This window comes from Triplophysa rosa, linkage group LG9 (genome assembly GCF_024868665.1).
Source record: "Triplophysa rosa linkage group LG9, Trosa_1v2, whole genome shotgun sequence".
NCBI classification, from domain to species: domain Eukaryota; kingdom Metazoa; phylum Chordata; class Actinopteri; order Cypriniformes; family Nemacheilidae; genus Triplophysa; species Triplophysa rosa.
Window position 1 is genome coordinate 20,891,109 of NC_079898.1, and position 24,896 is coordinate 20,916,004.

General features: G+C 39.2%; 1 protein-coding gene across 1 annotated transcript; it reads right to left on the minus strand.

Annotated features, from left to right (window-relative positions):
- Positions 1-819: 819 nt before the first annotated feature.
- Positions 820-23,838, minus strand: si:dkey-157l19.2 (uncharacterized protein KIAA1522). Its single transcript, XM_057341466.1, has 7 exons — positions 23,600-23,838; positions 15,934-16,182; positions 6,586-6,714; positions 6,405-6,448; positions 6,022-6,163; positions 5,229-5,336; positions 820-5,110 (listed from the first exon to the last, which is right to left on the minus strand). The coding sequence occupies exons 2-7, from the start codon at positions 16,172-16,174 to the stop codon at positions 1,929-1,931; spliced, it is 3,846 nt and encodes a 1,281-aa protein (XP_057197449.1). The 5' UTR covers positions 16,175-16,182; positions 23,600-23,838; the 3' UTR covers positions 820-1,928.
- Positions 23,839-24,896: the final 1,058 nt, after the last annotated feature.

A 24,896-nucleotide genomic window follows, 5' to 3' on the forward strand; every position in this document is an offset into this window, starting at 1 on the left:
TGTTTCGGTGTTGTCGCGTTGGCATTTACATCCTAAAATGGCGGCCGCGCCACCTAGTGGCTGTAACACAAAAGCATCAGAGTTTCGCCTTTTGGTACGTATAGCCTATTCTTTGTCATTAGTTTCTATATGGCATTCTTTCATGACCTTGATATGTTTAAAGGGGTCATATGGCACGAACACGTGTTTTTCTGTGTCTTTGTGTTATAAGTTGCCTATGCATGTATTAGACATGTAAAATTGGACCAAAAGATGCATTCTATCTAAAAGCGAATGCTCACATTAGGCTATAACAGCAGTTTTAGAAACTCGAGAAACCCATTAGGAATCCCCTGCTGATCGTGTAATGTAAGTGACATCAATGCAAACTATTGTCTCGTGATGATGATCGTCTTATCACATGTTGATGACTGTGTAGGCCATTTGATACACAAAAAAAAACAATGGTAGTCAAAACAGTCTTTGAGCTCATAAGAAATTAAGCTAAATGCCGCCCCCTAGTGAACAGAAACTATGAAAATAATGCTTAATATTAAAAATGAAATCTATAAGCATAAGAAATATAACAAAGTATTAAAACATCCATAATTTTAATTGAAGTAAAATACTAATACAATAGTCAAGATCATACCTGACACTGATCATTCCTGATCTGATCAGGACAACCACATTTACAACACTGACCCGAGTACTTGGGTGTGTTGCACTGTTGAGTGTTCTCTTTCCTTGTAGTGCCTGATAAACAATAATCCTGAAAAGTATACTCTGTTTATTAAAATAAAAACTCAACTATAACACATTAGACAAAGAGTCACCCAGTTACTTTTTAAGAGTCTTTACTTTCAAAACATTGTAAAACACAATGAATAAACTTTTCAATCTTTGTAGAGAACGTGTTCTGTAACTTCTCTTAATTAGACATTTCTCCATAATAAGAGATTATAATCAGAGACAGAAAAGATTGCTGAAATTATAGGAACATAATCCTAAAAAGCATAGTGCATGGGGAAAAAATATATATTAAATGCAAACATTCATTTTTAATTGATTTGACAAATCTGTTGTCTGTAATGTACACTGACAATGTAAACTAACACAAACGTTTTTATTAACTTGCATAATCTTTTTCGCTTATGTTCAAGAGTTCTTTCATGATTTCTCTGAACACTTGCTTGGCCCTACATTCACACTCAAAAACAGAGCTTTTGCTCCATTTACACTTCTCTTATACTTGCTAAAAATCCACTGTATACCTGACCATGGACAGCAGGACAGACTGGATAGGGTTATTACTACAATTTGACAATTGTTCTAAAAAGCAAAATAGAAAAAAGCATCACCCCTCCCAATCAGTGGTCCATGCTCCCACCTTTCTGCTTTTTGGATTTAAAATTTAGCTTCCCTTCTTTTATTCTTTCAATCATTTCACCCACGTACTTTACCTTTCATTATAAACTACTCCCATAATGCCAGACTAGCCGTGCTGGACTTTTCCCTAAAATTCCACAGTAGAGTTTGATTGGTCTCTCTACTTTTTAACACAAACTTTTCCTCACAGCACTTATCTGTTCCGATACTGCTTTTTTACAGTGCTACCCAATGGACTTTAAAGATGGAATTGGAAGGTAGCACATATTCTGTCTAGGACCGTGGACGTATATAAATAAAACAAGAATATTTATAATCTCAACGACCAAATACCAGTGACTTGCATTCTCATGCTGAATGGAAATCAATTACACTAATCCAGTGTACAAAGTGCAATATGCCTGCAATATCTGTACATAAAGACTTTGTTATTTTATATTTAACAAAAGCTAAACTTTTCTGGAAAATCCTTTAAACTGTTGCACTAAATTCTAGTTTCAATTGCAACGAAGGCAAAAACTCAAGGGTTAATAATCACAAATTAACAAACACGTGTTCATTCATTTGTTGGCATTTTCAGAGTTCTCTGTCTGTACGTCCTGTCCGGCAGTTTGTACAGTCTCTGTTTGCGCATGCCCTCTCTCAGCCTCTGCAGAGTTCTGGGCAGCACTTTCAACCTTAGATTTGGGTTTTATAGCGACAGGTGGAGGAACTTTGCTAGCTGTCTTGTGCGAGTCAATAAACTTGGGTGAATCAGAAACAGAAGCTAACTCTGCCACCAGAGTCCTCCTTAGGTCAGCCTGAACCGCTGGGGACGTTGGCGTCTCTATTACAACCTTCTTGGTACTCTTGGAGAAGATGAAGCTGGCCGTGGATGCAGGAGAGACAGGTGCAGTATGGCCACTTGTGACTGGTGGAGGGGACAGCAGACTGAAGCGCTTTGTTTGGTTGTCTTTAGATGTCGCATTAGCTGCAGTCTTTCGACGAATGGCATCTTGGAGACTCATGGAGGGATTTGCTGGTGGATGGACTACGGGAGTTGATGGAGAGATGATGGGTGGATCAGAACTGGATGTCTGGGTTTTTGGTTGCTCACTTTCTGGCTTTGAGGGTATTTCAATGGTGACTGCTTGCTTCACTGAAGAATCGGGGGTCTTGTAGGGTTCTTCTGCATGAAGTGGGGTCTTGGGCTCATTGATGATTGGTTCAACTTTTGGTTCCGTTGTGTTTGGAATGGTCACAGGTTCAGATGGCATAGGTTGGATTTGTTCCACTACGGTACTGCATTTAAGCTCTGGTTCAGTGGCGGGTTCAGGTGCAGAGATTGCATCTGTGACCAATGAGCATGTTGGCTCAAGCGTCGTGTTTTGTGTACTTTCATCACCATTAGCTGACCAAGTCTCTGGTTCAACTGATCCTTGCTGAGTGTCTGATGCAATTGTTGCATTTACATGACCATTGGAGGACAGAGCTTCAGGTTTTGACTCTGTGCTAGACAGAGCTTCCAGATCCGGGGGAAGTGATGTCATAATCAACGACCGTCTGAGTGGCTTTGGAGGAGCATCTTGACTGACACCTGATTTTTGTGTTGGATGTGAGGCTTTATCTGGATTTACAGCCGGGCTCTGATTGGACCTGACTGACCTGAGACGAACCATTTGTAAGAGAGATTGAGTGACCATGGGAGCAGAATTCTCCTCTTTAGCTGGACTGGGACTGCTTGACCGTTTCTCTTCTTTTTCAGGGGTGACTACTCTGGCCTCCAATTTAATGTCAGTGGGAAGTGGAGGGGGTGGAGGAATATTGGTTTGGTGAGAAGTAGTTGATGTTACAAGGATAACATGTGGTGAAGGTTTGTATTCTTGTGGGATTTTTTTTGTTTCAGGAGGTGGTGTTGGAGGTGGGACTTGTTGTTGGATGTGAACTTGTGGTGGTCGCGCCAGGGGAACTTGTGGTGGTGGTTGAGGAACTTTTTGTGGTGATGGTGGAGGAGTATCTGGTGGTGGGGGAACTTCTTGTGGTGGTGGCGGAACTTCTTGTGGTGGTGGTGGCGGAGGAATATCTGGTGGTGGTGGTAGGGGAACTTCTTGTGGTGGTGGCGGAGGAATACCTGGTGGTGGTGGTGGCGGAGGAGGAACTTGTAGTGGTGGCAGCGGGATATCTGGTGGCACTGTCCGTAAAAACAGTTGTGAAAATGCAGGTGGTGGAGGAATGACAGTATCATTTTGCACAAAAACAGAATTTGAAGAACCGGGACCTACTGGAGGAGCAGGAGGGGGAAACAGAGGATGTGGAGGAATCCCTTCAGCTGGTGAATGAGTTGAATCAACTGTGTCTGAAGGGGATTTGGATTGCCACCACACCGCAGTTTGAGCAGGGGGTGGTGGGACGGTATCTGGAGGAGGAGGATTGGCTTGCCACCTAAGTGCAGCTGATGCAGGGGGCGGAGGAATAATATCTGGAGGAGGTGGAGGGGATTTGATTTGCCACCAAAGTGTAGCTGGTGGAGCGGTATCTGGAGGAGGGGGTTTGACTTTTCCGGTGGTTGGCATCGATGGATGCTCTGGATCCACAATTTTAAGACCTCTCTTTTTAGCCCAACGTGCATAGTTAACAGGTCCCGGTCCACACAACAGTTCAAAAGTGCGCTGGTTATGAGCCCAGGTCTCTGGAGGAGGAGCTGGGGGAGCCATCACCATGGGATGATCCGGAATGTCAAGCAGAGACCAGAGAGCCATTACTGCAGGGGAATGCATCCTGCCGTTCATTAAACTTTTAGCAGAAAGAAGGGATTTCTTCAATTCAATAAACTTACTGGTGCCATTTGTGTATGATGCTCCATTCTTTCTCATCTTTAGCTCTGCTAGCATTGTCGTGGGGCCCTTCTCATTGGACTGGCTGCTATATGGAGATATGATTGTCTTATGGTTAAATTCCTGCTTTGTCGAGGAAGCATTCCTGATCTGTTTGCCATTGTGTAATGAGTACGATCTGCTGGGAGGAGCAGGAGGTCTCTTGCTCTTTTTCATCACGGAGAGATTACGTGTGAAAGCACCACCAGATTCCATCTTTGCATCTGTAGTGTCCCCTTGAAGCGAGTCATTATGGGAGCCATTGTTTTGAACTTTCTCATTACATGGTCGGTTTGTGTTTTCAACCTGACTCACTCTGCTGGCCACACGGGGAGTGCTACTGCTGGAGAGGGTAGAGGACTCAGACATTAGTGTTTCTGAGGAATCTGATCTGCTCCAGTCAGACAAGTCCGAGCGGACTGTGGAACAATGAGAGGAGATTCTGGAGGACGCCCGAGTTGAAGCGGGGCTGGCCGACACCAGGCTGCTTTTACTGACGGTTCGGACACTGCTGCGACTTCGGTTGCGACTGAGTGCCACAACATCCACAGATGGTGGCAGTACAGCATTTGGGATGATTTTAGACATGTATGTGGCCTGGGGTGAGATGGACATGACTGTATTCTCTGATGGGTTCCCTGGTATGGTTAACAAAGGAACAGCTGACAGGTTGTTTATTAACCTTTGGATAAGACTGTCATTGTTGGGTTTTGTCAGTGTGGGGAGGCCTGTGTACGTGTTCTCTGCATCCTGAGGATGGGCTTGTATTCTCTCTTGCTCCGAGGTGGTAAATGCACCATCCACAGTGGAAACGATAGCAGGAAGGACAACAGCTCCGTTGGGTAGCTCACCATCAAGATTGGTGGTGATCCACGCTGCTCTGTCCAGCCCTTTAGATATGAAACATGCATAAATAAAATGAACAACCACACACAGCTTTCTGTTAAATAACTTGATACACTTAATGACATGTAATTCAAATTAATAGTAGACTGCAGTAAAATGTACCCAGTTCTCTCTGGACGTGTCGTGGAATACCCGCAACGGTTTTCAGATGTTTCCTATGAGATTTGGGTTTTTCAGTTTTATCCGGCTTAAGAGGTCTGAACGTTGAGTCTGGAGATAAAAATGCAATGTTTCTGTGAATAATGTTACCTTAACTTTTACTCATTCTGTGCAAAACCTATTTATACTAGACGGACCCAGCCTGAACAGATGATGCCCAACCTGGGAAAATTGACATCACCTCTTTTTTATTTGATTATTCCATTATTATTATTATTATTATTATTATTAAAAAAAGTTATCCATTGATGAATTGACCCAGGAATTTATTTTTCTACTAAAGGATCAACAAATGTAATAACAGATAAAATTGTAGTCAATGTATGCTTTATTTCCTGCAGGCTTTTTGTGCCTTTATGTATTTTTGTTTAATCAAATGAAACCCATATTCCCTGAAATCCTGTAGTTTGCTTTTTTGCCAAATAATGTTGTCCAATAAATACCTAAAAAGTTTAGTGTTTTTTCCATTTTGTACAATACACCTCATATTTTAATGATTTACCCTAACCTGAGAGGGCAGTAAAGTTGTACAAATATTCCCCTGGCCATCACTTTTGACCATCGCTCTTAATAATAAAAAAAATCAATATAATAAAATATTTAAATAAATAATTCAAGTATAAAACAACATTTAATATAATAGCTTTTCGAATATTTTGCGGATTCATATTAGATATTGAATTCTATGGTAAATATAGATTAAACTACGAATTAGTGTTTATATGTGAAGTGAGACCTTGTCGCCTGAGTCCAGAGCGTGTTGATCGCATTGAGATGGAGGAGCGCGTCGAAATGGTATCGGCAGCTGTGCTCTCAGAATCAAAGCCTCTCAACTCACTGAAGGCCATGCTGTCGTCGGTCCGGGTTGTTACTGTTGACTGCAGCAAATGGTCAACAACACTTAACACTTTAAATCAATAGACCTTCATCAGCCATTACAAATTATCAATATGCATTAACTTGTAAAACTATTTAAATCTACCATCTAATCCTTTCATTATTTACATAGAGTGCAATATATATTTTAAACGGTATTAAAATGTAGCTGTAGTGGGAACAGATCTGAATACATTTGTAATAAAAACTAGGCGTTAAATGATTGCATAGAGAATCACTTACAATCATACTTTGGTCATCAGGGTAGTCCATCCCATTTTTATCATCTGTTATAATGAAATGATGTTTTGTTTATATTCCAAAGTATGTATCTACAAACATAGTTGCATCTTAGTACGATGCATGAAGTTAGATAAGGTTTTTGAATTCCTGTTAATTGTAAAATTGCAATAAGATGTCTTACCCTCCTGCTGCAGCAGTTTCAGGCCCTGTTGGGCCTCTGTATGCAGGTCCAGCACATACTTGGGTGGAATACCCTCCGCAAACACATTTTCCTGGAACTCCAGGGTAGGATGAGGACCTGAAACATTCTCTACAAGTAGAAAGAGAGAGAGCAGTATAAGGTTGATATCTAATAGATCCGTAGATGACAGACAAATAACGTTTTAGATTGTACACAGGGTGTTCAGGATGTATAGAGCAGTAAATATAGTACAGCAAATATACACACAGACACATACACCCCCCCACGAGTCTTCAATAATTTAACCTGATTATCATATCAATCCATCTTAATATGCTTTGGGGAAAAAAAAATCACCCGTTTCTAATATTTTTAATGTTGCGATGGCAGCAGTCTAGGACTAATGCCAGGAGACATTCTCCCACCTTTGCCTATAGCCATTAATTTACATTTACAAATAATCTTTCAGCAGATGCTTTTATCCACAGTGCCTTACAAATGAGCAAAAGTCATTTATTAGACAGGAACCAGCCATTTTAAAAATACTGCTAACCCGAATTTGCATAGTGATTAAAGTTTTTGTGTGAACTTAGGTGAAAAAAATAAGAAAATAACATCTGGTTTAGAATGACGAACAAGTTAGACGCAGGGTTTTTCCTGCATAGAGAAAATTGAAATTCCTTAAATTAACATTACGTACATCATTGTAATGTCTTTAGCTGTGCAGTTGGATCGTTGAGTCAGCATATACTGTACACATCGAGTTTGCCAGTATGAACGCACATTGCGTTCAGAACGACTCGCACACGAATGACTCATTTGAACTGATTCATTTAAACTATTTAACTTTTCAGTCACTAGCGGAGATCATTGAATCATTTAAAGTGAACCACAGAGAATGCAAGATGTGAATGAGTTTTGCTCATTTAATAAGACTTGTTAATTCAGTTGGCTATTGTGGGCTGAAAAGTTAGTTGAAAATGATAAAAAAATCTTTATTTGAATAAAAAAAGTCTGTTTGGTTGAATAAAAGTAATGTTTTATATAACTTAATAATTGTCATTTTCATCTTATTTTATTATAACTTTTAATATGTCAAAGTCACTTTGGTTAAGCCACTTAAAGGTACGGTAGGCCTATGTGTGTGTACAAGATCAGGATGGCACCATCTCCGCCTCATTTTGAGCCAGGAAAAACCCTGTAGATGACAATTTTATTTTTTAAGTGAACGATTTCTCGGTTGGATAGCACTGTTGCCCCAAAACAGTGGGCCTTGTGTCAGCAAGCTATACAGGTCAGGCAAACTGAAACAAACAAAAAAAGTATTGTTTTCTGCCTGTGGAATTTAAAAGATGATGTTCCTAGATTGGTTTCAATCCATGTACTCTCTTTTGCCACGAGAGGGGGAAACACAGCAAAGGAATGGCTAGGTCACAGGTGTGCTTAAGGCAAACCAAACTTGTTACTCAACCTTGAGAACAAAGACTGATTTCAATGAGTCAATCAATCAAAAGCAACATGTAATTTATCTCCTTAATTGCCAAATGTAATGTCAAATGTAACCTTGTTAACAATATTTTTTTAATAGAGATAAAAAATTTGGACTCCCCTTTAATCTCAAACTTAATTAATATATAATTCATTCCTGGTCAGCAAGAAGTGAAACAGAATGGTATAAACCTCAGTCCATATCAATGTACCTCCGAACCATGCAAGACACATCCTTCAACCAGAGAGCCCCGCCTACCTATATATCATATGTGACTGCTGTTCCTGATCCAGCTTCTCTAATCATGATGAAACGAGACAACCAGCAATTAGATATACAAAGGTTTTGTTTGATTTTTGTAACGCATGAACATCATTCTTCTAAATTAGCAAAGAATGTTGGCATTCAAATTGCAATATGACTTGCAGCTATCATGGAGTAAACTTTAGCTTCAAAACTTTCTTCACACATACACGCATACAAATATGACCCTCCAATTCTGCTCTCCTATCACAGTCTAACTGCAATTTCTTGTCGTTAATTTCTTAATTCATAAAGGGCATCAAAAAAATAAGAATGAACAAAAGTGAAAGAGTGATTGAAAGAGGAATGAAACTTCTCTGGTCGTGACACTGCACTGTGCAATGTTTTCAATAAACTTTAGGTTTTATGTCTCACTACTGATACGTGTCGGGAGACAAGCAGACCACAGATAAAATGTTCTCAGAAACTATTTTGAGCAATTTAGATAGCTAAACAACCACAGAGGTCACCTTTTCAGCCCCGAGGAAGAAAAGCAAACATTTACTGTATAATAAAGCAAAAAGCCAGAAGCAGCACATTCTTAAGCACGATGATGCGAATGCATTAATCTTGTGCTTTCATAACATTAAGCAACAGCAATGTATAAGACACCAATAGAAATAGAATAATAGAATACAAATAGATATCTTTATTGGCCAAACATGCCTGAGCATACAAGAAATTTGTGGCACGTTTACACATTAAGAAAAATCATATATCTACCAAAGTAATCATAAGAATATGACCACCTAAGAATTAGTAAACCAAATTTTCAAATTAAATTATGTTTATTAGCATAGTACGTGTGATCACAGACGTATATTTATTAACATTTAACATCTTCAAATGTGGCTCAGCCAATCAGAATTGAGAAGCACATCAGTAACAAAAAGCCAAAACAAAAGCTCTGTACTGAAAACAATGAATAAGATCACCATTATAGTTGAGACACGTCTTAAATTCTGATAACCTTCTAAGAAAGTCAAATAAAAGTAGCAGTGTGACATGCATGGACATGCTGAGGGCAGATGTCAGAACAGCTGCAACCACAAGGGGTCTCAAACACTTACACACACACACTGTCTAGGTAATAGTTCTCTATCAAAAGCAAAACCTCCATTAATAAAAAAAGTATAAAACAATTTACACAAAATCAAAATAGAGAAAAAAGTAGGCAATGGAGGCAGGGATAGAAAAGGAACACAATGTGCTAAAGAGACTGACAGAAACTGGTAATATAAACACACAGAGTAGTTTTTTATCATTGGCAGCTGCCTCCCACAGGTAAAGCGTGTTCTGCCTGGAGCTCAGCTCAGCTTTGTTGAAGGGGCTGTCATGCAGCATTTAGACAGCAGGGGGCAGAACTGTGACCTGAAGTCATCTAGACCATTTTCATGTAATATTTTGACCTAGGAAATGATTGTCAAATGAAGTCACTATTTCACACAGACTGCACCTAAAGCATGTTAGCGTAGCAACAGTGTAACACAGGCAGTTTCTACTGCGTAACACCAATACAGCTCTATATAGAAACTGAAGAAAGTTTTGGGTTACATCATTGAAATTTACTTTTGACAATAACTGTAAATCATAAAATGAGCGTGGAACGACAATCACAAACTTGACCACCATAAAATCTAATTTACCAGGGGTGCCACATTTATATCTAAATGTTATATAAGTTACACAAAACCCACTCTGCTAAGTGTACTTCCTTTAATGGTACCAAACAGATTTGTTTATGTGTCTCGTCGCTGACCTGTGCTAACTTGCATCAAGCCTGACAGGCGTCTACTTCAAACAACGTGAAAATGTGCAAGTAGTTCATACCATTATTTTGTGTTGCTTCATATAAGCCTACAATACAAAAGATTGTGTTGATGAACAGGTTCATAGTCATTTTGTTTGTTGAGCAAAGATCAGCAAAGGCTCAGCGCCGAAACTTTAGCTGCTACATCGTGCCGTTTGCACGTACAGTGTAAATGGAGAAAAATAAAAACACGAAGCTGCAGGATTTGTGGAACAGGACTTTAGTCTTTCTGGGCAAACTGTCTGTTTGTCCCTGAGGCATTATTCTTCACAATGGTAAAAGTTTAAGTTTACGAAGACAAATGAATTTCCACTACAGCTCACACAAAAGTCTTAAAAGCATGTTGATGGATTGCAGTTTAATTAACTGCCACACAACCAGATTTTTAGTCATTGCTGCTTTTCTGAAAGTTGGCAGAAAAACCTCGGCTTGCCACACCTATATCATATAACAGTAACGTAATATTCCGTCATTTGACAGCAATAGCTAAAATGAACTTAACAGGGATACAGTCACTGAGGCAAGAGGCAAACAGCAATCATCAATCTGACATTTAATGCAAAAATGCAAATTATAAAACGGTCAGTTCTGGTCTTATTCCTGGTCAGCCGCGTTCTAAGCGGTTTAAAATAAACTGCTTTGCGTCATTCCACAACGCCCTTAGCTGTTACAAAATGCACTGTAATCCACTGCTTCGCGGGGCTTATTGCTTTTATATAACGGTTATTCCATATGCGTATAGCAAGGTTTTATAAAATAAAGTCAATAAAGTGATATTTAGGCTATGTAATGCGGTCAGCCGTTATAAATCGGGGTATTTTATAACGCCTTAGAACTCGGCTCAGCCAATCAGAATCAAGGACCAGAACTGACCGTTTTATAATACCCGGTAACCCACTGCTTTTTAAGGCTTATTGCTTTAATAAAATATTTACACACACAACCCTTCCTTTCTACAGTTGGTTTTCATGTAAACACAGAGCTGCAAAAATGAAAGTAATAGTTTCCTTAAATATGAAAATTCTCTCATAAACGACTCACCCTCATGCCATCACAGATTTATGATCTCCTTGGTTCAGTTAAACACTAAAAATGCTTTTTATATTAAAATTCTATCATGTTATCTTATATGAGGTCAACAGATGACAAAGTTCAAGAGCATATACATCCATCATATAAGAAACTTTAAAGGTGCTGTGTGTAATTTTTTGGAGAATCTATTGAAAGAAATGTGATATAATATACATAACTATAGCCCTATTTGCACGGGATTAGTATTATCTGGGGACCTCGTGTGATTTAGAAATGACCTCACCACATCTGTATTTCATGTGGCGCATTCGCATTGGATAAGTGAAGCCTGTGATTTTACTCAAATTTACGCACTTATTTCCCAGATATGATGGCAAGGCATTGTTTGTATAGCCTATAGTTGTATGGTGTATAATGATATATGACTGTACCTGTCAGCATTTGAGATCTGCGATCGCGAACCGGACAGAAGATCACCGAACACGGGTCTCAAATGTTACGAGAGTTTCCATGAGAAATAATAAAATGGGAGACTCCTGGTCAAAACGACAGTGTTGGCAGGTATGGATTTGACCCAGTACCCGAAATAATATCAAAACACTTCAACACAGCCTCTGTTATTCGCAAACGGTGGATAAAAACCTTGAAAAAGGATACATGAGCCCGCCAACCCTAGTAAAAAAACAATTCATTTAAAATGCATTTATTTCATACTAAGTATATTTTAAATGTATTAACATATTTACTGACATGACTTACTGATATAAAATTATAATTAAACTTTATTTGGAGTACTGGTATTTATACACAATGCACATTTCTTCATATTAAGCCTGTGTTTAAATAAAAATTTGTTCTAAATTATAAAATCACTCTTTCGATTCAAACTATTTAAAGTGTACCTGAAGCATACTTGCAATAGTTCCACTTTAGCACAATCAAATACACTTAAATGTATCTTTAGTTTGACTTCAGCACTATTTCTGCACAATTAAAATATATTAAGTACAAAATTAGTTATACCAATTTAGCAGACTTTAAGTATACCAATTTAGTATACCACAAATATAATCGCAGTGTATTTTCATTAAGGACCTAAGATGTAAATGGATTTGCAGTATACTTAGCATGAAATAAATGTATTTCAAATACATTTTAGTATATTTATTTTTCACTAGGGAAATCACAGAGATGTCGATTCGCACAGGACCTCGGTGTTCGTCAAAATATGGTAGGTAATTTGCAGGGGAAGTGGGTTGGAGTGTTGGTGAATTTTAGAATTAAAATCACACAGACAGAATTACACCATAGAAATGTGCAAAAAGTTCAAACACGACTGCAGGTTGATAACATCAAATCTGCTTGGTTCCCGTGTGTCTTGTGACTAGTATCATATGCGTGTTTTAGTGATGGATGTATGTGCTTTTTGGCACTTCGCTATGTTGACGCATTAGATAACATTACCGAAATTTAATAATTTAATTCATTTTAAATATTTATTAATTTGTTCTCAAATAAAGAAAAGAAGTCACATACATCTGGGATGAGAGAACTTTGGTGAACTATTTCTTTAAATCTATACTGGCTGAGATGTCAACTAGAACATACGCTTTTGCCCTAAATCTGCCTGCCAAAAATAAAAACTTTGTCTGAGATCATTCAGAGATCAACGTTCAGTTCAATTTGGGATCAGGTGTACAGTCGAAATCCATCTGTAATTGAATAAAAAGTTTATTTTAAAACATGCAAGTTTGTGGCTTAAAAATGCCAAATACACAAACCTTATAAAGGACGTTGCACATACTCAAAAGCCACATAACTTTTAGAGACAAAGAATAAAATCGCCAATCATACTGAATGGGTCTACAGCAGTGCTTCTCAAAGTGTGGGGCGGGCCCCACTGGTGGGGAATAGAGACCTGACAAGTGGGGCGTGACAAACGGGTGGAAATTTAGTCATTTTTGTGCCAATTTCTATTAATTACTTTATTTATTGACCATATACTCAAAACAAAACAACGATACATTTCAATGTAAGCCTTTCTTAAAACATCATCAGAATGCAAAGAATTTGTCACATGGAACCATACAAGAATGATTTCACGTCGGAGGTTTGTGACACAAAAGAAAACTGGAGATTCGGCACCAGCAGAGAAAACCAAGACAGACAGTGGACCTAAAGTTTATTACCATTTTGTTTTTGGCTATTGGGGATAGGTGGGGCTCGGTCCCCTCCCCTACCTCCAAAGTGGGGAATGGCAGAAAAAGTTTGAGAAACACTGGTCCACAGTAACCGAGCTAGGTTCTAGTCACAAACCAAAGAGAAAACCAGTTTTACCAACTTCACAAATGTTCATTGTCAAAATCTCCTTGCTAATTCTGGAATTCTGCACAAACACACCCACTCATAACAACAAACAAACATACACACAAACTCTGTCTGTCCTCATCTCTCAAACTTTCACAGACAGTGTTCAGAGAGTGTGTCGAGGAATGACTGACATTTCTCATGATGAGTAGAAAGTCAGAAGGTCACAACCGTGTAACTTTTGGCAAGTGTGCAACTTCTAACAGGAGACGTCAAAAACGCTGGAAAGTATTTTAAAGTCGGATTTAGGTAGCTGTTCTTTGTTCAGACTGAACTGGCCACATCCCGCTGGATGTTTTTATATTGAAAGGTCTGGGATACAGGATACAAAACAATATTGTGCATGTTCCCAGTATGACCTCCTTATAAGACGGCCTTAATAACCGGTACTATCGCTATTGTTTACACTAAAAGTTAATACTTGAGGGTAAGGAATTTCGACAAACTCTCCAACCTAAGCCACACACCGCACTATGACAACCTGAAGCTTGAAGCACACATATACTGTATATGTTTGTAGCATGATTATGAACTTTATTTTATTAATTTGTTAAATTTGAAGGTGACCTCCTGTGATTTGGGACACTAAACAACCGCACAAGACATCCCATCATTGTAGCAGAGAGTTCTAGCATGGGGGGTAAACAAAATATTATTTAAAACCTACAAAAAACAGACCACATAGAGCTCAGGAATATACCCAGTCAAACTCCTTTAATAAATCAATACTCTTACTGTGTCCCATATTGGAAGGGAGCAGTATCTGATAATCTTATCAAGTTACCAAACACACAGAGATTTAGTTAAGTGACGCGTTCTAAAAGTCAGCACAGAGGGTCATTCTCAAGAACCCAGAATAATCACATCACATACTCAAAGAAAGATGATGAAACACATTCATGCTACTGTCGATAAGGTTTAGCAAGCCCACTGCTATTCTCCATCCAAGTCTGCATTCAGGAACAAAAAAAATTAAATTAAATATACTGTATATATTGATTCAATATATTGACAGTTAATACATAGGAAAATGTTTAGTTTTTTTATTGCATAAGGAGAATTCACTAATTCACTAAACAGTTCTCAGCCACCTGCATATTTCCTCTAGTTAAGTTTCAATTAAATGCAAACTGTTGTCAATCAAAACGCAGTTTTCTGAATTTCTCTCAGTGACTTTCATTTTTATGATCGTCGAGGGCAGGTGTCTAAATAATCCATCCATCTCTACTCCATCACAATGTTCAGCAGCAGGTAGCGACCATTACCTCAGGGCCATCACATAAAAACGGTTTATTTTTCTGTGGTTACGCACCATATAGATCATTGTGAAAAATACAATCTGTTCTTTCAGACCAGTGTGTGTGTGCGCGTTTGTGTGTGTTTAAGTGGCTTCTTGTCTCACTAAATGGGTGGAGTTGAGGTGTAGTCTCACAAAGGTCACAAAGGGATTTAAAACATACAAAACCTCGAAACAAGGCATTATTTATCCTGGTTTTGATCCCAAGCTAGACCACAGACAGACGAACATACAAACGCACTGTTAACACAAACGCACAGTTAACGCGAACAGCTCTTCATCTGACCTCAGCAAAGGCAAACCTTTATCTTCATTGTGTGTTTAAATTCCAACACGGAAAAACTTGTGACTTTGTGATAAACATAAGACAAACATTTCCAAGACTACTGTTAGTACACACTCAATATATTCATGTTTGATGGAAGTGTAAAGGTTACTGGACATGTCAGACTTTTTTGGTCCAAAACACACAAAGGGAATACAAATTACGTTAACAAACAGGCGGAAGTGAAATTAGCGAGAAGCATAAACTGCAAAGGAAAGAGAGCAAAAGATTTGAAAGATGATACCAAACTTCTAGACATTTAAAGATTTTTGTGGAATCATGTATTGTTTTGACATACTTTGCTATTATTGAAGCCAACATGTAACCGAAGAACTGTAAAAATCACTGACATGTGTAATTTTGATGCCTATCCTTTTATTGTAATAGTAACCCTAACACAATTTAGAAAAATTCAGTTTTAGTTACTGGTTACATTTTAGTACAGTAAACATTACAGAATGATGTCCCTAACACCAGTTACAAAAGTCTCACTTTTCTTTCCATTATTTCCCTGAGAAACATTTGCTTACAGAACCAGTTTATGTTATGAAAAACGCAGAACTGGTTTTAGATATTAGTAATGCAAAACATAAATCTCCTCCGAAAAAGAAAGTACTAGGCTCACAAGTAAACAAGACACAACTCCAAGACAACAGGATTGTATAAATAAATAGCGTGTGTAATACATGTGTTTTCTGTGACAGGAGCAGATGGTGAAGTATTACCTGGGTTAAGTGTAGCTGGTGGTAACGCCAGAGGTGATCCGGGGTCCAGCAGCCCTCCTCGTATCTCCAAAGTGTTTTTGCGGGCTTTCCTACGCTGTCTCTTCAACCACTTGAAAGCTCGGCTGAACGATCCCCTTCTTTTCCTGCCCCGTTTGCCTCTGCCCCCCTGTCGCTCCTCGAAGAACACCTGCAGCATATCTGGAGGAATCAGGTCCCCCACAGACTCACGGCCGGATGACATCACGCCAACTGCCACAAAATAAAAACACAATATATTGAGCCATAAGAACCTGTAAAAATCTGATGACGTGATCTTTGGTCATGTTTGCTGACATGATTTCACCCTGAATTACTCCCGTTACCAGTCTTTAAAGAAAGTTCATCCAAAAAATATATTATTAACATTTCCATAATTATTTTTGTATACACCTTGTAATGCACCTTATAGGAATAGTTCATTCAAAAATGAAACTCATGTCATTTACTTACTGTACCCGCAAGTTGTTTTAAACCTACTAATATTTGGAAGAATGTTCAAGGCCCGGTTTCACAGACACGGTTTATCTTAAGCCAGGACTATGCCTTAGTTGAATTAAGATATTTATGTTGTTTTTATAAAAATGCCTTAGAAGAATTCCATTACTGGTACAAAACAATGGCACTGATATATTTTAAGATATTTCTGGGCAAGTTATATTCAGGTAAAACAGGTCAAACATTCATTTTAGTCTGGGACTAGCCTTAAGCCTTGTCTGTGAAACCGTGCCCAAATGTTCAGTTCTTGGACATTATTGACACTATTATAGTATAGTCAACGGTGCCAGAACTGTTTTGTTTTTTTCAAAATATATTCTTTTGCGTTTAACGGAACAAAGAATTGGGACGTGACGGTACAGTACGTAAATTGTGCCAGAACTTTCATTTTTGGATAAACTATCCCTTTAATGTGTACGCCCCCGTTCACACTGCCAGCGACTAGCAGCGACATGATCTCATTTATTTCAATATGGTAGCTTAGCAACATCCGGCGACAATGACCGTTGGCGACAAGAAGTGGGAATGATGCGACAATGTTGAGATTTGCTCAACTTTACGCAAATGATGAGTGTCTTTTGGGAGTGACTCGGAGGTTGTGCTAGACTTTTTTTTGTCAGTCATTTGTCAACGCAATGCGGGGGTCTGTAACAGATGCATCTGCACCACGAGTCTCCGCTGACCGTGCGTGCGTTTGCCAAAACGGACCAGGCATTGTAAGTAAGCTAATGAATGGGAAACACACGTCCCTTCACGATCGTGTTCAGGGCAGGGGTAGTAGCCTACGATCACGCTCTAATGAAGGCAAATGACAAAACGGGGAGATACAAATTGCCCTTATTGTGATCCGTCAAAATGACAGACGGCCTTCAGATTTTTCCGTTACTGTTAAAAAACCCTGTCAATGACGGAGAATTTTCGGTTAACGCGACCTCTGGAGTGACTACCAATAGGAGTAAAGCAGCGGAGCTCACGTCATCCCTCTCGTCAGTTACCGCAGGGTTTGCTTTTAACTGTTACTAGAGCAACCAAAGCTAGGAACGCCTTCCAAGACCTCGTAGCAAGAGACTGGCGACACACAGCTACAGAGGTTTGGCCATTTTACCTACACCTATTGTTAACAGGTGCATAGAACGTCCAGATGATGTCCAGAATACAACAGGGTGTATTTGTTTTGTATGGCTGAACCAAGTAAAATTGTTATCCTAGAACAAATTGTTTGTATACATAGACCAGGATCTCATTGAAATGGTGTGTATCTTACACCAGACTCACTCAATGAGCTACAGGCACCATTCCTGAACACCTAGTCATCAGCTCCACCCTAACACACACACACACACCACACAGAGAGTTACTAATTCTCTCTCTCACATACACACAAACACAGATACAACAGACATGGAGTGTTGCTGATACATGGTCTCACACACAGACACACCCTGACACAACACACACACACACACACGATGTGTGAAGCATTTAAACACAGGCATGATATCTTGAATAAACAGGCATAAACACACCCAGCAGATGTACTATTTACCCAGGGAGGTCATTTCAGTAATGTAAGAGAGATACACACATTCACAAAGGACAGAACGTCACATGAACATAAAGACACAAAGTCAACTGTTTGAAAATGATGCCGTTTAATATAAACAGTGGGGGGATAGATACATTGTGTGTGCGTGTGTGTGATGCAGACATCTTCACAGCTCCGTTTAGAATTTCAGCCGGTCACTAGACCAATCAGATGGCGGCATGTTGACTCATTCCATCGCTATGGAAACGCACAGACACAAACAGCATAAAACCAGCATGCGAGCACCACGTGTTCAATACACTTTTTTAAAATCGTGATCACATCAGTCTGATCTAGGGGCAAAGTTAAAAACACAGACTCACATGGCAGACCGCCTGCTTTCTGCAGGCTGCAGATGATTCATTTGCATTCAGTTTGGTAATATTAGAAATGATTATAATAGATGTCAGGACACTATTTGCATGACATCACAGGTCTGTTTTGTTCAACCTGAGCTTTAATCCTCACGTATATGCAAGCATACTTGCGCACAATTACACACTCCCATACAGAAACTTCTCACAACCCTGAGAAAAATGTACTGCTGATCCTACAGGGGTGTCAAGGTGTGTCTGTGTGTCATGTGATCTAGTAACAGTTTAGGGCGGATTCAAGGTTGCACTAAAAAACAACAACATTTCAACAATTAGACTCCCTGCACAGATGCCTCCTTCCCAGATAAAAGTGCGCAAACACACGGGGAAAAAGCAAAGGCTAACAGGCTGAATTCTGCTTACTGCCATATACACATCACCCAATAGGTTATTATAGCTTACGCAATAAAGAAAATTCTTTCATCATTTACTCGCCCTCATTCCAAACCTGCATGACTTTCTTCAGCAGAACACAAAAGAAGATATTTTAAATAATGTGGGAAACCAAACAACATTGGCCCCATTGACTTCCACTGTACGGACACAAAACCACCGAGACATTTCTCAAAATATTTTAAGTCTCACCAGAAAAAATCATAGAGGTTGATTAATGATGACAGAATTCTTACTTTTAGATTAATAGTTCACCCAAATCTGAACACCGATTCATAATTTACTGCCCATCATGCAATGTCTTTTTCACTTGAAAACAAACAATTAACATAAAATTCTGTCACGTTATCATCTTATATAGGGGTCAACATGGCAAAGCTCCAAAAAGCACATCCACCATTAAACTAAACTAATGACTCCATTGGGTTATGAATACTTTTGGGTAAAGGATAACATATTTTTAGCTTATTGATCGATGCAACGTGTATTAATCAGCGAGGCAAGTTAAAATGGCGCCACTGTCGATAATGTAAATCTCATTGGTCATCGCGTGTCATGTGACTATTGTGCATGTTTAATTGCGAGATACAGAGAACAGCCAATGAGATTTAGCAGTAGTCACATGACCTCAAAAGACTAAAAACATCTTAACTCTTAGGTAGTGGATTCATAAAATGAGTCAAGATGTTAAACATTGAGGCAGATAATTCGTCTTATTTGTCACGTTAAAAATGGAATTATGAAATACACTATTACACAATAAAGTGCATATTGTGTCACACTATCTGAGGTAAGCTCAGGAGAATGACACGTGGCTTAGCACACCTGCATACGCTGCAGCAGAGGCGCAGGTGAGGCCGTGTGTCTGTGTTCATGTGGGTTACAGGAAATCTGGAAGATAAAAAGCCTGAGGGGTATTAACCAGGAAAGCTGCAGTCCCACACACTCTCATACACACACGCAGAACTGAGTGGCGTAGACTGTAAACTGCAGCATGTTTGAGTTTTTACATGGCAGTGTTTACCAGAGGGATTGTACAGACTGGGATTGTCATTCGCTCCCACACACCTCCTACAGAGGGGTTTTCCAGTCTAAGAGATGAGACGTTTACTCATAAGTGATGCATCTTGAATGGCTTACAATTGAGGCATTACATGCGCAAACTAGGTGCAACGTCACTACGTTTGTCTCAAAGTGTTTTCTTCAGTTCTGTCTGTGTTTCCAAGTCAAAACATTTGTAATTCTACTCCAAGTGTTGAGGAGAAGTGCCACTCGAGTCTGCTGATCGTCGTGAGGAACAGACGGAGTAAAGTGCTGATAGCGGACATGCTAACTGCACATTAAGTGTCCGCATGGGAGTGGCTGTTTTCCCTGACAGCTACTATTACAGAACATTAGCGCAATAGACACACAGACACACACACACACACACACACACATGAATATGAGAAGACCACCCGGGGTATATTTTATATTAGATATCCGTGTGACGTGAAATAAATCCCCTGGAGAGGAACATATTTTTATATGATGAAATATAATCATGATTTCACCTCCAAACTTCAGAGGTCTCATGTCAGGTTTCCTTCTAATGTTATCACCATGACGTTTTGATGTGATCTGTATCTGTGTGTATTTGTGTTCGGGAGTATTGCAGCAGCTTGTTGAGAGCAGGAACAGCATTCCTGAAAGACTGATAATTGTATAATTCATGTGGGTTCCTCCTCTAGCTCCACCTCTCCTTCCATCACTGTTGTCTTCTCTCATCCTGTTTTCCTTTTGATTACTAATGTTTTGTTTTGATGGATGTACGCTCGGACCGTAAAGGGGTAGATCATCCAAACGTTTTCTCAACCTAAAGTTGTATACAATTCTTTGTTTTGTTGAACACAAAAGAAGATATTTTGAAGAACATGGGAAATTAAACAATTCTGGGGCTACTATAGTAGTTTTTCTTCCCACTATGGCAGTCAATAGTGGCCCAGAACTGTTCGGTTATAAACATTCTTCATCTATCTCTCTATTTTTCATTTTTGGGTAAACTATCCCTATACCAGGAATCTTTTCATATTGAACAACATCAAGACTGAACACTTACAATGTTTCCATTTACATTATTAACCTACAGTGCTTTACATTTAAGAACAGTCACATATTTTGTAAGACCATCAATCCACAACGGTCTCGCTTTCATTATCGATTCCTTTGAAAACACAGAAATACCTCATTCTCATACCTCGTCATTCTTCTCTATAAAATCTCACTTAAATACAACCCAGAACTGTCACTATCATCCTTATAGACGGTTTCATTGGACACACACACTTTGCCTGAAGTTTATTTCCAGTCTGTGTTTGTTGGATCAGTCTATATTTGGAAGAATGTCAGACAGATCACATCCCCTACTGACTCCCATAGTATTTACTTTCCCTACTACGGCAGTAAATGGGGGTGAGATCTGTTTGGTTACTGACATTCTTCCAAATATCTTCATATGTGTTCCGCAGAACAAAGAAATTTATACAGGTTTGGAAAAACCTGAGGATGAGTAGATGATGACAGAATTTTCACTTTTGGGCAAACTATCCCTAATCCCTACTTTCGTTTATGTTGTTGCCGCTGAAACTGTCTACACAATCCATAAACATCTCACTTTTTCCATTATGTCTCTCTCACTCAGACATTGTAAGAAAACATGATCTTTCTCTCTCATTTATCCCCATGCAAACCTGTATCACTCCCAATTAGCCTTGCCAGTAATATTGCTGATTATATAATGATCAAGTGGCAGATTAACCATCATCAAGTATTTTAGATTAAAGATCAAAACTACACAGTCAAGCCCTTTACAAAGAAGCTCTTCCACAAAAGCACACCAAAGTGCTAAAAGCTGTTGATTAAATTATCACAGTGATCAATGTGACCAATGGTTATGGATCTGATGTGCCCAAGGTTTCTAAGGTTTACCTTACAACCATGGTGCCCAGAAGCAAAACCAGGCAATTGACAGTCACATTATCTCACATCAGTTGCCAATGAAAAACCTGTTTTAATTTTCCCAGAATAAAACAACAGCAGCGTGGGAAAACCATCACAAATCCAACATTTGCCTTAAAGGGATAGTACGATTTTTTACTCGTTTACTTATGCGTCAAAGTGCTCCGGTCCAAGAAAAAGATGAAGAAGAAGTGCTCTCATGAACGCGCGCCATACACTGACAAGACAGAGGAGAATATATCGATTAAAGTCAGTATTTTGGTTTGTTTTTTCGCACATAAAGCATTGTCGCTTCAAAAAAATTCAACTGAGCCGCTAGGACACCATGGTTTCAATGAGGAGGCCTGGAAAGCTCTCGGATGTCACCTAAATATCTTTATTTGTGCTCCGAAGACGCCGGAAGTTCTCTAAACATGTTTAACGTCATGTGGGCGAGTAAAAAAAAAAAAATCACACAAAGTTGATTTTTGGGTGAACTATCCCTTTAAGAGGTCACACACACACACACACGCTTGTGTCTGTCAGAAGTGTGGAAGGAAGTTTAAACAGACAATTTTCAGAAAAAATCTCAGGGAACCTGCAATCAAAGTTAATGCGAATAATCATGTCCGAATGATGTAGACTTTTTTGGGTTACTGCAAAAAGACACCAGCCCACATTTTATAAACAACTCACCTCCATACCATCCAGCTCTGGCCGCACCACGTGGCTATTGAGATATGTGCAAAACCATACAAACATCAAAGCAGGGTGTGTATGACAGATTTACATCACACAAAAGCAAATCAGCCATAAATCAAACAAACAAAAAAACACTAAATCAATGTAATATTTCCTTTCCATCCATATTTTCCTACATTAAGGCAGTGATGTGGCTTCCATCAATCTCAAACACACACACGTATGTCTGGTTTACTATCTCGGTGGGGACAGTCCATAGGCGTAATGTTTTTTATACTGTACAAACTGTATATTTTATCCCCTAACCCAACCCCTAAACCTAAAGATCATAGAAAACTTTTTGCATTTTCAGATTTTTTAAAAATATTGTTCTGTACAATTTATAAGCTTTTTTGCCCATGGGTTGGTGTGCATTCAGGTTTAGGACCCCACCGGGATATAAAAACATGTTCACACACACACACACACCTCCAGCTTCTGCACACACTTGCGCAACTGATCTGGAATCTCTACAGAAACAAGCCCATGCATGGCAGCCTGACGGGTACAGAGGCACACCCAAAAATCAACAATACCTACAATCTCCGTTTCTCTCTCTCTCTCCCACAGGTCACCCATGATCAACAGCAGCCCTTGTGTTCTTTAGGTGTTTGGAGTCATTCTGTCTCCCTCCTCCTCTTCACCCCTGCAGGTCTCCTCTATCTGATTCAGGTTAATGTGCAAACCCACTCAAGGTGAAGCGTCTACGACTCGTCTCTCCACGAGCGCGCGCATTTTTGTGACATTATATAAAAGTTCGTATGTAATATATCTGTATATGAGAGACTGAATATGGCATTGACAGATAACTAACAAAAATATAAAAAAGTGAAAGAGAAAGACGCACGCATACTACTGAAAATAGTTTTTCGTAACGAACCAATCAGATTTAGCACTTAATTTTTAATTTGACAAAACTCACTGTTACTCGCTATGAGCAAGTTCTTTTAATTTATTGTTTTAAAAAATGTTTATTCAAATGCCTTACACAGCGTTTAAAAGTCTAAAAACTAAATAAAAAAGCGATGTCATATGGGTAGATTAAGCAGGGCTGTTAAAGTACCTCTTTAGTTTTTGGATCCGTCCGTTTCCTTGTTAGGCGCTGTAAAGTCTTTTACATCGGACAGTCCACGTGCATCTGCTGTGGGAAGTTCAGGTGAGACATTTCCGCAATATTCCAGTGTTTCTACAAAACGTTTCTTCCATGGAAAGTGGCACTGTGAGCACTCAGGGATCAGTCTTCACAGACGGCGCTCCTCTGGGGTGAGATACTGTTCGCTGTTTAATCCTGAAGAGGCTCCAGGTGAGAATTAGAAGGGAGTTTCCAGCACTTCGACATCTCGACTGCTCTGTAGCGCCACGACGTGGCTACAAAATAAATCTAGACTTAAAAACATCCTGGTTTAGTGATAACATAAAACACTGATCAAAGGGTGTGTTGCTTTTATGTCATTAATGAGTGAGACAGGATGTATTGCTATGGCTATACTTAGTCATCACCTACCACATCATAGTGGGATGTGTTGTAAATTAAAAACATCCTAATAATTAGATCCTGATAAAAGAGCAGGTTGTTTTGCATGTAAACATTAAACATCACATTTTATTTAATCCGATAAAAATTGTGCCAGACTTGGCATCACTGCAACACGTCGTCATTCCCCACAGTCATATTGATGACTATGGAGTTACACGTTTTAACAAAATCCCACCATGTTGAACATTGTAATCTTGTGAAAACCGCTGTACTGGTGAGTCTAATTTCCTGTTTTGTGAAATGTACTGATTTGAGATTGCCAAACCATTTTTACCAGATTTACTTATCACGAATCATCACTTGCCTGGATATGCATATCATATCTGTGCCTGGTTATGCATATCAGAGGTGTCCAATCCTGCTCCTAGAAAGCCACTGTCTTGTAGAGTTTAGCTCCAGCCCAAATCGACCGAAACCAGCTCATCAAGGTCTTCAGGATTATTTGGAAATTACATGCGGGTGTGTTTGATCAGGGTTGGGGCTAAACTATGCGGGACAGTTGATTGGGCACCCTTACCCGAAATCTAACCCTCACATTATAGGGACAGTTCATCCAAAATTCTGTCATTATTTATTCACCCGTACATGGTCCAAAACATTTCTTCTGTGGAACGGAAAAGAAGACATTTTGAGAAATTTCTTAGTGATTTTGTGTCCATACAGTGGAAGTCAAAGGGGACCAATGTTGTTTGGTGGTTACCAATGTTACCTTGTGTTCCATGGCGGAAGTCATACAGGATCACATGAGGGTTAATGAGTGGGAGAATTATCTCTTCAAAAGTCATCAAATTATACAGCAAAACATTTTTCGACAGATTTATGA

Coding starts and splice junctions, on each gene's coding strand:
- si:dkey-157l19.2 (XM_057341466.1), bottom strand. CDS start 16,174: ATGTCATCCGGCCGTGAGTCTGTGGGGGACCTGATTCCTCCAGATATG. Junction 6,449..6,585: donor GAAACTGCTGCAGCAGGAGG/GTAAGACATCTT, acceptor TCATTATAACAG/ATGATAAAAATGGGATGGAC. Junction 5,337..6,021: donor CTCTGGACTCAGGCGACAAG/GTCTCACTTCAC, acceptor TTTTATCTCCAG/ACTCAACGTTCAGACCTCTT.